Source organism: Anser anser (genome assembly GCF_964211835.1).
Source record: "Anser anser genome assembly, chromosome: 3".
Classification (NCBI taxonomy): domain Eukaryota; kingdom Metazoa; phylum Chordata; class Aves; order Anseriformes; family Anatidae; genus Anser; species Anser anser.
In genome coordinates, this window is record NC_139722.1 from 106,274,754 (window position 1) to 106,288,249 (window position 13,496).

The window sequence follows — 13,496 nt, forward strand, 5'->3', positions numbered from 1 at the left end:
CTTCCAAGAGAAGAACAATTGCAGGCAAGCACAACAGTGCTTGTCTATCAGTAGAGAGCAAGTGCTTGTCTATCAGTGGAGAGCAAGCAACAATTACCAGGTTACAGAAATCTTGCTCTTCACTTCCCAACTCTTTGAGAAACGCATGATGCCACCCACCACCTTTGCAGCTGAACCAGCCAGAGTCACTGGCTCCTGGCACAGCAGCAGAGCTGTTTACCTATGGGTAAACCTTGGCTGCTACTTGGTCGCAGTCTCTGTAAGTGTCCGTAGTGTTAGAAATCCTAGATGAAGATTCTTATTTTAAATAAGAAGCTAGATACTCTGGAGGTGAATCAAGATTAAATATTAAAAAGATCCCAATATTTAAGACTGAAAAGTCACAAAGATATCCTGAAACAATCTATACTAAATTGAGGATAGTTCAGTGAAGAACCAGAGAAAATCATTAGGACTGTAATTATGCTCAGACCATGCCATAACAGTGAGAGGAAATACAAGTCATCTTGTGGTGCAAGGATCCCTTCTCAAAGCAACTGCTCTGAAGTACAAGTCTTCCCCTCAACAGCACATGAACAGCATTTTTGGATTACCTCAAAGACCAGCTTAGAACAGACTGATTTTTAAAAGCCTCTTCTACCACTTACAAAAAACTTTGCACGAAATAATAGCAATTGAACACAGTTTAACATTGTGTAATAATGGATTAGAAAGTTATTATTCTTGACTGTACTTCTAAAGTGGTTTAAAATTTAACAGGAAAAATCTGACTATTTTCAGTGCCCAGTTTTCATTAATACTGTGAAAAGAAAATTGGAATTGCAGGCTCCCATGGTGTTTGTGAATTGGAATTAGCAGACTTAAAAACAAAACAAAAAATCCAACAAAAGGACCCCAAATGTGTTTTCTTTACATTTATACCTTCCCACAAACTGTGAATAGGAAATTACTCACAAGACAAGAATGTTTAACTACTACATTTGCAATGAGGCATGAAGGCAATTATTTACAGGACACATACTAATTTTCACTCTGTGTGCTATCATTCTAGACCTGTTTGTAGTCAACTTTTTGCAGCATTGTTGGATTCTGGTGAACGGGTTTCTGAGCTTACTGCAATTTCTACTTCTCATTGCAAAAAAAAATTAATATATATATATGTCTGAAAAACAAATCTCAGTACTTCCCTTGCCGAACAGGTGGGACAGATACAGCCCAATTGCAAAATCAGCATGAGTATTGGCTGTAAACTTGTGCAAAACTATCCTGGTCCAAATACAGGGGTATCTCAGCCTGCTGCCTTCCTACTTGTTTTCACGTGATTCTTGAAAGGGGGCAAAAACTGGCTCCCCAGGGGATGCCCAGCAATGACTCAGCTGTCATGGGAGGGAAGAAGTAGGAGGTGATTCCACATGTAGCTGCTGTAGCTCAGTGACAAATTTACATCAGATCTGAAATGGTCTATATTCAAAGGCATGATTAAGCCCTTGTGAGAGAGGTACCACAAAACTAGCTGCATTGCTGCGCACACAGCACTGCACTTCTTAGCCATTGCAACATGAAGATTAAAAGAGAATGGGAGCTGAGAGCTGCATATACAACCCACAGAGATGTGGTGGAAAGGTGTGGTGCTTGTGAGCTGAATAACTACGTTTGCCATCTTGAATTCACACCAATGCATTTGCTCTAAGAAATTTGTCAAATGCTTGCTGAGTTTGAGGGAACAAGACAATAACCTACTTCCGGAGGTGTGTAAGATAAAATTATTACAGTATCTGTTCTACTCTTTAGTATGCAAAGCCAGATTATTTGCTTCCTAGAAACTGAAATCTTAAAGGTTCTTAGTAGGAAAGACATAATACATTAACATGCTTCTAAAGCGGCACTAACTAATTTAGCTACTAATAAAAGTAGTCTAGCAGCAAAACACCATCTACATGTAAAAATAGTGGCCCCTTTATTAGGAAGTAAAACATTCTCTCTTTGCACTGAATGTAGTTTTTATTTCCAAGTGCAGTGATTGGCTGTATATTGACTTCAAATAATTTACAAATTCTACCAACTCCTTAGGACTTAAGGTTTTGCAGGTAGGTTTTTTTTTTTTCTTTTTTTTTTTTTCCCCTGTAGTTGAGAGGTGGGAGGGTTGTTGGCTGAATCTTCTTTAAATGTCAAAATAAATCTAAAGGGAGATAAGTTGGTAGCACAGTGGCAATTGATGGAGCATGCCAAATCAATGGATTTTATAAGTTAATACGATCTGCAGAGCAGAGGGGAACATTTCATAGTTTAATAAAAAGCTTTTGTGAAAAAATTTTCTGCAAAATTGAATTTAATTTTAGCCAAAATGGAAGATTTGAACCAATATATCACTTCACATATTTAGCAGTCTTCATCTCTGTGCTCTTACTATTTTTTTTTGTTAACATTTTCAGTTGTATTGCTCCTTTTTTAGTATTCCTTCCCTTTCAATATGGATGCTTTCTCCTTTTACCAGTTCAGCTGTCATTCCTATCTCTCCCCACTCCTACATGTGACATTCATCTTTGCATCTCTGCTTCTTTCTTTTCCAAATTACGTAATTTATCCTGTTTTTGTGTGTGTTCTGGGGAATCTCTGGTAATTTGTTACTTCGCTTCAGAAATTTTGACTGATCAGCAGAGTCAGTGGGTGGTCTAGATTTTGAATTGAAGTATTCCTAAATGGGAAAAAATGTTCTTGCAAATAAAATAAGGAAGACTAAACAAAAATATTATACTACTACTGATAACTTATTTTCAAGCTTGAGCTAAGCAATTCCAATTGTGGCAACTCAGTTAAGAAAGCTAAACCAGTATGTTAGTTGCCTGCAGCTCTAGATCCCTGAAATGTCAGGTGAACACCCATGTTACTACAAAAAAAACACAAAATGGCAGGGGCACTGGGAACACATTTTTGGTGGCAGCTAACTGTTAGATCGGCTTCATTTTACAAAAAACTTGTTGTGTTAGTGACAGTGACATTTGGGCCCCTTTGAATTTAGTGAAAGCTTTGCTGTTGAGCTTAGTAGGACCAAGGTTTCACTGCTTGCTGTTTTTATTATAATTTCATTAAAAAATAAAGAAAACAAAACAAAACAAAAACTTACCACCTAAACTAGGAATCAATTTTCTGCAAGGGAACACCAAAATGTCACTGTAAAGAATGAGGAATCTGATGGCTTGACCTACAGAGCAAGGAATGATTCTTGCTCATGAAATGATCTGGAGATGCATATACCCACATTCATCTTTGCAAACATGGGTGATTCCCTGAATGTTCTCACTTCTTCCATCTTACTTTTCCATTATCCCTTTTCTGTAAGATTTTAAAGGGTATGTTCACAATACCCTTTTTTACCACTGTTTAAACCAGTTTACATTGAAACTGTCCAAGTCCTATATCTAGACTACAGTTCTTAACCTTAGGAAAAGTGCAGGTTTTGAAACCTATGGGCCAGAATGGTATGTCAACACAGCAGAACAAGGTTTCATTCAAGTCTTTAGATGGTTAGATTGAAATAGCCTAAGGTTAGACTATTCTGGGTCCATCCATCCTCATTACATGTTATTTTTGCCTTGAATTTTCTCTGCTTCCATTTATGAACAATACCCTTAGAGAATACCTATGTCTCAAACTTGTCAGGATTCACCTGCCACTTTGTAGGCTGTCAAATGACACACTAAAAAATGCAATGTTTATGCAGAGGTTTAAATTAGGTCTTAGCAAGTAGCTGAAAATTAGCAGCTATGGTCCTACTACTATTTATGCAAGAGATAATGAAAATTCACTCTGCATTGGTTGCTAGAAAACACCAGCAAAAAGAACTGTTCATCCTTATCTCTGTTGTCTAGTAGTGGGGTAAGCAACCGTCTTCGCTGCTAGCAGTCTGTTAACACGGTAATTAGTTGATAAGCTGCAGGTGGTATACACCAACTACTTTGTAACACCATATTAACTGAATTTATCAGGTACTGCAAACGGTTAGCTAGAAGCATAGAGTTTTGCTTAAACACTTATAAGTCCCCAGTTTGAATGCAGAAAAACCTAAGCTGCAAAAGAGCTTATGAACAGACAGTGCCCAGTGTCATTTAATGCAGACACACAATGCTCTGGCCTCTGACCCGCTGTCATGCATGCAGTACTGCACACATGCAGTACTGCCAGCATTCCCACTTCCTTAGCAAAATTGTATTTTCTCTGTTTTCTAGGGATGGCTGCCTCAGATTCCCATCTTTCTATCTAGTCCTTCCTCCAAACGGTATCTGAGGTAAAGCAAATTTCCTATAGAATTTTAAGGACCTGATTTAATAATGCTTTGTTCAAACTTGGTATAAGAGGAAGATTTGGCATAGAAGCTGAGCAATGTTAATTCAGACCAGTATTTTAGCTATAAACCTACTTATACATTTGCAAAATACTGTTTTTCTTCTAATATGTCCATAAAGACAATGATGATAAATAAGCCTGAGGAAAAAAAATCTTTCCACATAGAGGTAAATTCAATGCATATGCATTACTGTATTGAGTTTACATAGAAAGGTTTTGGTAGTAGGGGGGCTGCAGGGGTGGCTTCTGTGAGCAGAGAACAGCAGCTGCCCCATGTCAGATCAGAGTCAGCTCCAGACAGCTCCAGAATGGACCTGTTGCTGGCCAGAGCTGAGCCTCTGAGTAACGTTGGTTGGGCCTCTGGGAGAGCAGATTTAAGAAAAGGAAAAAGACTGCTGTGCTATAGAAGCTGGGAGAGAGGAGCAAGAAGCAGCCCTGCAGGCCCCAAGGTCAGTGCAGCAGGAGGGCAGGAGGTGCTCCAGGCACGCAGCACAAGTTCCCCTGCGGCCTGTGGAGAGGCCCCTGGTGGAGCAGGCTGTCCCCCTGCAGCCCATGGGTCCCACACGGAGCAGATCTCCACGCTGCAGCCCCCCCGTGGAGGAGCCCCCGGTGGAGCAGGTGGATGTGGCCTGGAGGAGGCTGCGGCCCATGGAGAGCCCCCGCAGGAGCAGGCCCCGGGCCGGAGCTGCAGCCCGTGGAGAGGAGCCCACGCAGGAGCAGGGGGTCTGGGGGGAGCTGCCGCCCGTGGGGGACCCGTGCTGGAGCAGTTTGCTCCTGGGGGATGGACCCCGTGGTACGGAGCCGTGTGGGAGCAGTGCTTGAAGAGCTGCTGCCTGTGGGCAGCCCCTGCAGGATCAATTCAGAAAGGCCAACATCTTGTAATTTATTTATTTTATTATTATTTTTTTTTTAATTGTGGAAACATCTCACAGTGAATGCCATGAAAGCACACTCTTATTTCTGTGGCTAAAAACTAACAATCCTTAAAGACTTAAAACTTCCGCAAACTGCTTTTCACACATTAGGATACATGCACAGAACACTGGGATACAATTTTTTGTCTAACTGAAAATCTTGAATATCAGTCTTGAAAATCAAGACTGCTTTGTCTAAAAGAACACGGTCATGAATCCAATTTCTTTCTTTTTTCTTTTTTTGTATGTGACTGATAAAACCACTGCATTAACTGTTAACAAATTCTTTAGGTCTATGTAATGCCTTATTCAGTAATATTATGATTTGCTTGATTTATTTCTTTTTCTTTGGAGTCATTCTGGACACATCTCCCTCTCCAGCTAATGCTGGAATAGTCTGTAAGGCCAGGTTCTTTATACTAGCAAAAAGAACAGGTCAAGCTACTGCTTATATGCTAGCAACAGTGTTTTCTGTAAATTTTTCTACAGAAATTGAGGAAGATAAGTTCTCAAGAGTTTATGCGTATCTATGTGGCAAGGTAGAGAGAAAATAAGAGAGAAAGAATACTAAACGGATTGTAAGAAAACAAATAATATTCCCCACATAACTCCAACACTGGAATAAGACTATATTCCTCCACCTCTGTTTGCGCTGAATGAGAGTAAAAATCTGCACTCCTCCAGCCTTGCCCACAGGACTGTGATACTTAGCTCTGACGTGCTTGCCATTCACTCTCTGACTCACTATCTCCTGCAGGGACTGTATGCTTGCCTTGGACTAAAATATCATTTCTACACCTGAATAAAAGGACACTATATTCTCTTTCTAAACATTTTGTTGTCCATGATCTAGATGAGCACTGAAAAATCAAGGAAGTTCCACTGAGATCAATGGATATGACACACATAGTTCACATGCATTTGTGAATTAGTGATGTGAAGTGCCTGGTTTGCTTCTCTGAATTCATATACCAGTCCAGATATACTAGCAAACAGGATCATATGTTTCAGCTTTGTGTGTAAATACCTTCAGAATTGAGTCACAAACAGTGTTTTACATCTTTAAAAGAATGAAAAGTAACGTGGGCTACTCCACCAGGAGCACTAAGTAATGTGCCCCTTTTTCACGAATGATTGTTTATAAAATAATTAAGTTTCATTGAAAAACTAGAAACATTACCATCTGGTTTCCTCAGCACTGTAGAGATGTCTAACTCCAAATAAATGAGCACATAATAGCAATACTAATATTTATCAATTCATACATTTCTCTGAACTATCTTTTCATGGTGTATGCATACACCTGAAAGATGGCTTTAGGTACTGCCATACAAATAACAATCCCAGTATTTACATCATGAATGTTTACCATTCACATACATATTATAGAAATGAAAATCTTCATCTTTAGCAAGAATTAAGTGGAATATGAATGCACTCTCAAAATTTAAACACAAGAAACTCTGTTCATCATTTGTGCACCAGTCGATAAGGTTTTCTATGAGTTAGCACAGAGCTTTGTATGATTTATAGCAACTTGGTGTCAATATTTCTTACCACTCATAGAGTCACTCATATTACACTGATAAAAAAACATTATGGCTCAAGAAAAAAAAAAGTCAGCCCCCAATTTCCATCCATATTCTAAATTCTGATATGTTCATATCGCTATGACTGCAATTAATACATCCTGGAAAGCATTAGCTTTAGATTAGAGACGTCATCTCTAGGCTTTGTATTAAAACTCTCTTTGAACTGAATCTGTTCAGCAAGGAATATATACTTGAAGCGTTCACATTTAAAAGGCATGTATAGCTAGCAACAGCTGCATTCTGTCTTACAGTGTGCTTTAAAAATAAACTTTTAAAGAATTTTATTTTGTTCATGAATCCCCTCTGGTAGTTGAGGCTACACAAAGGAATGATGTATGAGAGTATGAACATGTAGACAACCACCAAAATTACAGAGAATCCATTTCAGGAATTAGAATTCTCTAAATTCTTGAAAAAATATTTATGAAAGTTAAAGAAAAACCCTCCTTTCAGCACGTGCCATTGTTTTCAGCAGCTCCCAACACGAGGAACGTATGAAAATACTGGCTAGGAAAGCTAGGACTGGCTAGAGAGCTACAAGTTTAGTCAGCGTCCTTATGTTTCAATGACATGGCTGACAACGAGTAGAGATCACTGTTGATACAATCAATTAATCATCATTTTTAACCTCATTTACTTAGATGATTAAAAAATACATCTTTCTGATCAAATTCAAATGAGAAATGCCATATGTATAATTTGCAGTGACAGACAGGAAGAGCTAAGACTGTTGAGAAAAAAAAAAGTGGTTCATTTCACAATAAAAACATTTGGAAAAGTGCTACATTTGCTTTCTGATGATTTGGGGGGGGTGGGGCTTCTGATTTATAAAATTAAATAAACTTAACTATTTTAACTTCACTTACAGGAAAATTAATGTATATTTGAAGTCTCTAAGTTCCTTTATATATTCTACATGCTATATACATGTGGTAAGTGCCTCTCTTTCCCAATTCTAACATTTGAGAAGTTTGCAAATAAAACTATGTAATTTTCACTCTGTAGCAGTTCATGTAGACACATCTTTATGTATTTCAGCTAAGCATTTAAAGAAGCAGATTCAAGGCAACCCAATGATCTTTCTAATACTGAAAATACATATACGACTATAGGATAATTGGAACGAGGCTCAAATATTTCCTTTTTGTCTCAAGCCATAATGACCACAGTTGCCCTGTGAACTAACTGTAATTTTTTTTTTCCTTTTTTTTCAGGTCCTTGCACAATGCATTCAGTGAAGTGTATTTGCACAAGTAATATAGTGCAGTAATTTCTGACAGAAAAAGAAGAGTAAAACTTCTAGAAATAAACATAAATCATTCACAGGCCATATTTCACAGCTCTGCTCATTAGAAAAAATAGGTATTAATTCTGGGACCAAACCTAAACCATCACAAAGTGTTTGAGAACTGTATGGTTCCTAGCCATCTCCATCTGTTCAATACATGTCATAACACAGCAGGGGGACATACATATGCAGCAAGCAGTTTGCATGCAAAATCCTGTAATATTCTGCTTAAAGGAATAAGCCTTCCCCAGAACAGTGAACAATAGTCTCTACAATGTACTGTAAGAAACATCAAAAGTAGTGACTTGTTTGCTGTTTCTTGGCTGTACCAATGCTTTGCAGATTTCTGAATGTTGCCAATTGTTGTCTGCAATGTAATATGCCAAGCCAAGGTGTAGGAAAATCAATACATGCTCAAAGATCAGTGTGTAAGTATCTATCCTATTGGTTCTTACATAATAATGCGGGAAAATGTCTAATCCCATTACTCTCTCCGGATCAAGAATCAAGGCTAAGACAGGTACCTAATACACCAGTTAGTATACAGCACTGAAATTTATCCTATTATTGCCCTGTTTCCCTATAGAACACGTACAGGACAAGGTCTGACACCAATCAAACACTGCCCTGGGAAGTAGAACCCAAGAGTTGCAAGACAGGCAAATATTGATTAAGAGATGATGAAGTATTTATTTTGGTTGCAACACATGAGATTCTGTTGGTAAAGAGACCCTTGTCTGAACCTGACAGGTAGTTTGTTACTAAAAGACCATCTTTTCACTTTGAAGGTTGTCTGCTAACGCTTTCAAGGCTAGCAGATACCATATGTATACTGGCTATATTCTTACAGACTGCCAAATCCTCTATCCATCCCACTTCTGCCATGGCCATCTGGACAGGTTTTTCAAACTAAATTCTAACTTAAAACTTGGTTGACTCCTGAGTTTGAGAAGGATTTAACTGTAATTTGCAGAAAATAAAAACAAAACTCTTTGTGTGTATGCTAAAACCTGTAAGACTTATTCCATAGTCCAGATTTCCCTGCCTTTAAACTCCATGACTTCACTTAATTTAGGCCAATTTGGATCTCTGCATTTTGAAACATTTCCATAGCCACAAAAGAGGCTAGATAATAGCTGACAAATAAAATACCAGCCAGTATAGCTGGAGCAATTAAGCAGTGTAGCACACATGCTCATTGTAACTCAGCAGAAATCAGAGTTCTGTACAGAACTCAGGGAAGGCTGGAAGAGCACTCCGAACATGCAGAATGGCAGTTTGTCCACCCGCAGTTTTATAGCTCTTCAGATAAAATTAGTAAAACATCCCAGGTTGTCTTTTTATTGGACACATTTCCACTAGTAATTTTCATAACTTGTCTACAAAATGAAGAAACTTTATTATTTATTTCCTCTATGACATGAAGCTGAGGAAACATAAACTGTTAATGTTTTTATTAGTGTTGCTATTAGTATTTAGAGTAGGAAAGGGAAGGTGGGGAGACTACGAAAGCAACACATTGCCTTACCACACAAAACATAATGCAAACAAAGTATGTTGACTAAGTTTCGCATGCTAATAAATTTGTTATGACTTCATCAAATTATGGCATGTTAAGCAGTCACAATGAAATCTGCAATTATAATTCTTGTGACTTTATGTTCCAGACAAGTTGATGGGATTGCTGCTTAGCAGCTCCCAGTCTGGTCTATATTTTCATTTCCCATATGAAATTTGTTGCAATTTGCATCTTTCCCTTTGTTCTTCAGAAGATAGATGCACAGAAAGCAAAGCTTGTGGTGGCAGACCAAGACTTGTTAGCCACTACAAACTGCATTTATCCTAGAAAAGAAGCCCTATTTTAAGAATAAATCTTAATCAGTACAATTTAGCTACTTAGTGATAGCTAATTTCTATGATATACAGATCTACCATATTCAAATGGTTTTTTGAATAGGGTTTCATTCTGAGCTAAGAACTTTGTTTAGAAATAGACATATTTTGGGCAATCCTCATGTAAATGTACACTTATGGCTCTATCAATAAAAATGAATGGGCTCTGGTCATCCCTTAAATGTATTCTTGCTAGAGAAACATTGACCTAAGAGCAATGAGTGTGCTGCATCATCTCTTGTGCTGGGGCAGATCCCTTCGCTGAATGACCATCAAGAAGTAAGAGCAGAAATCTAATGGAATCTCACGCTATGGCCTCTCAAGTGAAAATGGAATAATAAAATTGACAATTTGGCCTTCTAGAAGTATCTGTTAGGAAACATGAGTTTCACCAGTATCAGCGAGGAGATGGAGAAATGGCTATGGGGAAGCAACTCTGGTTTCTGAAAAGGTTTAAGGGGGAAAAGCTGAACTGAACCATGGGAAGAATTTAAATGGAGGGACATATCCTTTTTCATCTCCCATCCCAAATTAAAAGAAAAAAAATAATAACCTGTCACTGTCAACAATATTATGTTTTCCTCGCTTATGTTCCAGCCTATTAGGAGAGCATGAAGCAGTATTCAGATGGTGCGGTGCCTTATTGCTACAGGACTATTTATGAAGAAGGCTTATTTGTAAGAATAAGTGAATAAGACTAAAACAGCTTACAGGGAGACAGATATGCAAGAACTTATGACTTCACCAACCCTTTTGGTTCGTGTTGTTTTAAATATGAGAAAAGGACAAGGCCATCGAAGAGGGAGGCAAATTAATAGCTTTTGAGAGTTGAGAGTGGGAGGACAAATGACATTTTGATGTGAAGAATGACAGATAAAATGATCCAGACAATTGTGTTTATGGCGAACATAATTCTTGTGCCAATCCATACTTTTTTAAAGAAGCAGTAGCAGTTGGGATCCAAGAAATTAAACAGTAAAACCACTCTCTAATAAACAAAAATGAGAAGCGTAGCTGGGTGATGAATGGTACACTAAAACAGGAAAGCTAATGGCAAGGCTTTGCAGGAAGACTAATATTCACATTCTCCTCTAGACTCCAGTTTGGTTAGAAATGATAACATCAGAGAGTTTCATTTCATCCCTCCCACAGCCAAATGTAAATGTATCTATTGAACAGCAGGGCTTGAGTTAACTAAAGCTAGAACACAATTAGCTTGGATGAGCTCAGAACCATATGAGCTACTGCAATGACATATACAGGAAAAGACACAATCTTGTTGAACTCAGGATTTTGAAAATAAGGAAAGAACAGAAAAAAATCTTGGAAATTAATTGTCAAACTTTCAAGAAGTGAATTGTCATCACAATTCCCAAATATCTAGCTCATGATGTCTGGGACTTCTGCAAGTGAAACATCTTCCTGAGAGATGCAAGAAACGTGTAAGGTGGGTGTATCTGGTGCTACTCAGATTTAAGAATGTTCATAGCATCTTGTGGCAGTTTGAAAAACACTCTGAAACCTTTTTACTGGAAAGCATAAGAAACTTGACTCCAGAATGTTCTCATCAAACCCATAAATGTCTTGGTTCCTGGAAGAGCTCTAATGACACACTGAAGGTCAATCAAAAATTGAGAGAAGTCATATACTTCTCTTCTTTCACTTAAATTTAAATAAATGGTATTTGCATGTTTGTATTAGGTGTGATTTCAGAAAGAACTCACACATCTGCATTTGAACCAAAATTTTCTTTGACTTAAGGCTATATAGAAACACCCACTGCCCCCAGTTTGAGTGTTACACTAAGGGTGTTAGTTATTATTTGCATTAATATACTGCCCAGTTTCAAATTTCACCCTACTTTAACTAAATATGTTAGTACACAACAAATTATATTAATTCTTTTATTATTAAGTATAACAGCAAGTACAGAAGACTACCAAATTATCTAAAACAACTGACAATAAGTGTACTACTGAATAAGACAGAATTAAAGTGAATAAAAAAACCTGACATATATATAGTACCACAAGCTGTTTGCACAGAAAAGGTAAAAGCAAACCCAAGCCAACAATGAAAAAAGAATTAATTCTTTAGACATCTAGGAGTTTTTAAAGGCTATAGAATAACATAATTCTTCAGATTGCTGTTATGAATTTTTGCCTTCATTTCACATCCATGACAAACATTCACATTCTTAGAGAAGGTATGTATTATTTACTCAAATATGAATATACCTGGGAAACTGTATCGGAGAGGAAAATTAGGACCAACTTCCCATTAATGAGTGGGAGTAGGAAAGACATGGCCAAAAAACTAGAGATCTTTTGTTCCATGGAAAATACTAGAATGTCATTTTTTTGCTTTGTTTTAAACAGAACTGAAACATACATTCTGAATAATCTTTGGTTTGGAAAAATACCATCAAACAATTTGAAATTTGAGACTTTCATATTCTATTGTCTTCATGTTTTTACCGTCTATAACAATAATTCAAAATTTCACTACTGGCTTTCACTACTGGCAAAATATGATATTTGAAATATTGTACTTCTATCGTATTTGGGAGAAATGCTTAAGGCACTAACAATTGCAACATCTTTCTACTAAATGAAGGTGTCTCTATCATGACAACAGAGTTACAGGGGCCCCAGACTGCCTGTCCAAGTCCAGCCTTAGGTCCTTTGGTAACCTGTAACCCTGCTCAGATCATGACTACCAAAAATGCATTCTCAGCCATTGTCTCTGACAAATATATGGCAAACTGTCCCTCTCCACTGACACTGCCATGTGTATAAAGGCCCAGATTCACCATATCCGCGCTATGTAAGAAAAGACTGTCCCTCCAAATTTCTGTGGGATGGGAGCATGCAAATATGAAATAAAGTAGTAAAAAAGTTGACTAACCTAACCCACCTGAGCTCGGCTCACAGGGATCAATGTCCTCGTCATCACTGGGACATTCAGCTGAGGCCACCAGGATGTCATCTGAGGTCTGCGAAGAAAATAAAAGTCAGATAGGTATATTTTAATTGACTTAACATGTTCTAAGATTCTCACTGGCTTTCCTCGGATTTATGCAAGGCCCGGAGCATTCCAGACTTAATATTTAATGGCACAGTGACACTCTCCAACTCTCTGTTAATGGGACTTTGCTTTTCAATTTGCACTTGTCAGTTTTTAAAGGAACTGTGTTAGATATCCAGTGCAAGCTCTTAAACATAATATTTTTTTTTGTAAAACAACAGAAAGCAGAAGGACAGAATATGTATATTGGGGCTGCTGGTCTTCCTTATCTCCAGTGTCTCTACTATGATATTACTGAAAACACTGAAAGCATTAAAAGACAAGTCAAAATATTGAACTGCCTGCAGCTGTTAAAACTATCAGAAATGTAGTGATGTTTTCTCCGTTGATTGGACTTCCTTTCTCAGATACAGAGGCAAAAAAATGGAAAAGAAGCAA

At 37.8% G+C, this 13,496-nt stretch overlaps 1 protein-coding gene across 33 annotated transcripts in view; it reads right to left on the bottom strand.

Moving 5' to 3' along the window:
• The window catches only part of NRXN1 (neurexin 1), a 725,995-nt gene that overhangs the window by 6,382 nt on the left and 706,117 nt on the right, over positions 1–13,496 (bottom strand). For 24 of the 33 annotated variants that reach the window (XM_083831654.1, XM_083831643.1, XM_083831651.1 and 21 more), the window contains one exon: positions 12,939–13,026. In XM_083831654.1, the coding sequence (XP_083687780.1) occupies positions 12,939–13,026 (88 nt within the window). The remainder of the gene's footprint in view (positions 1–12,938; positions 13,027–13,496) is intronic. The other 9 variants (XM_083831648.1, XM_083831645.1, XM_083831646.1 and 6 more) reach the window with 1 other exon arrangement.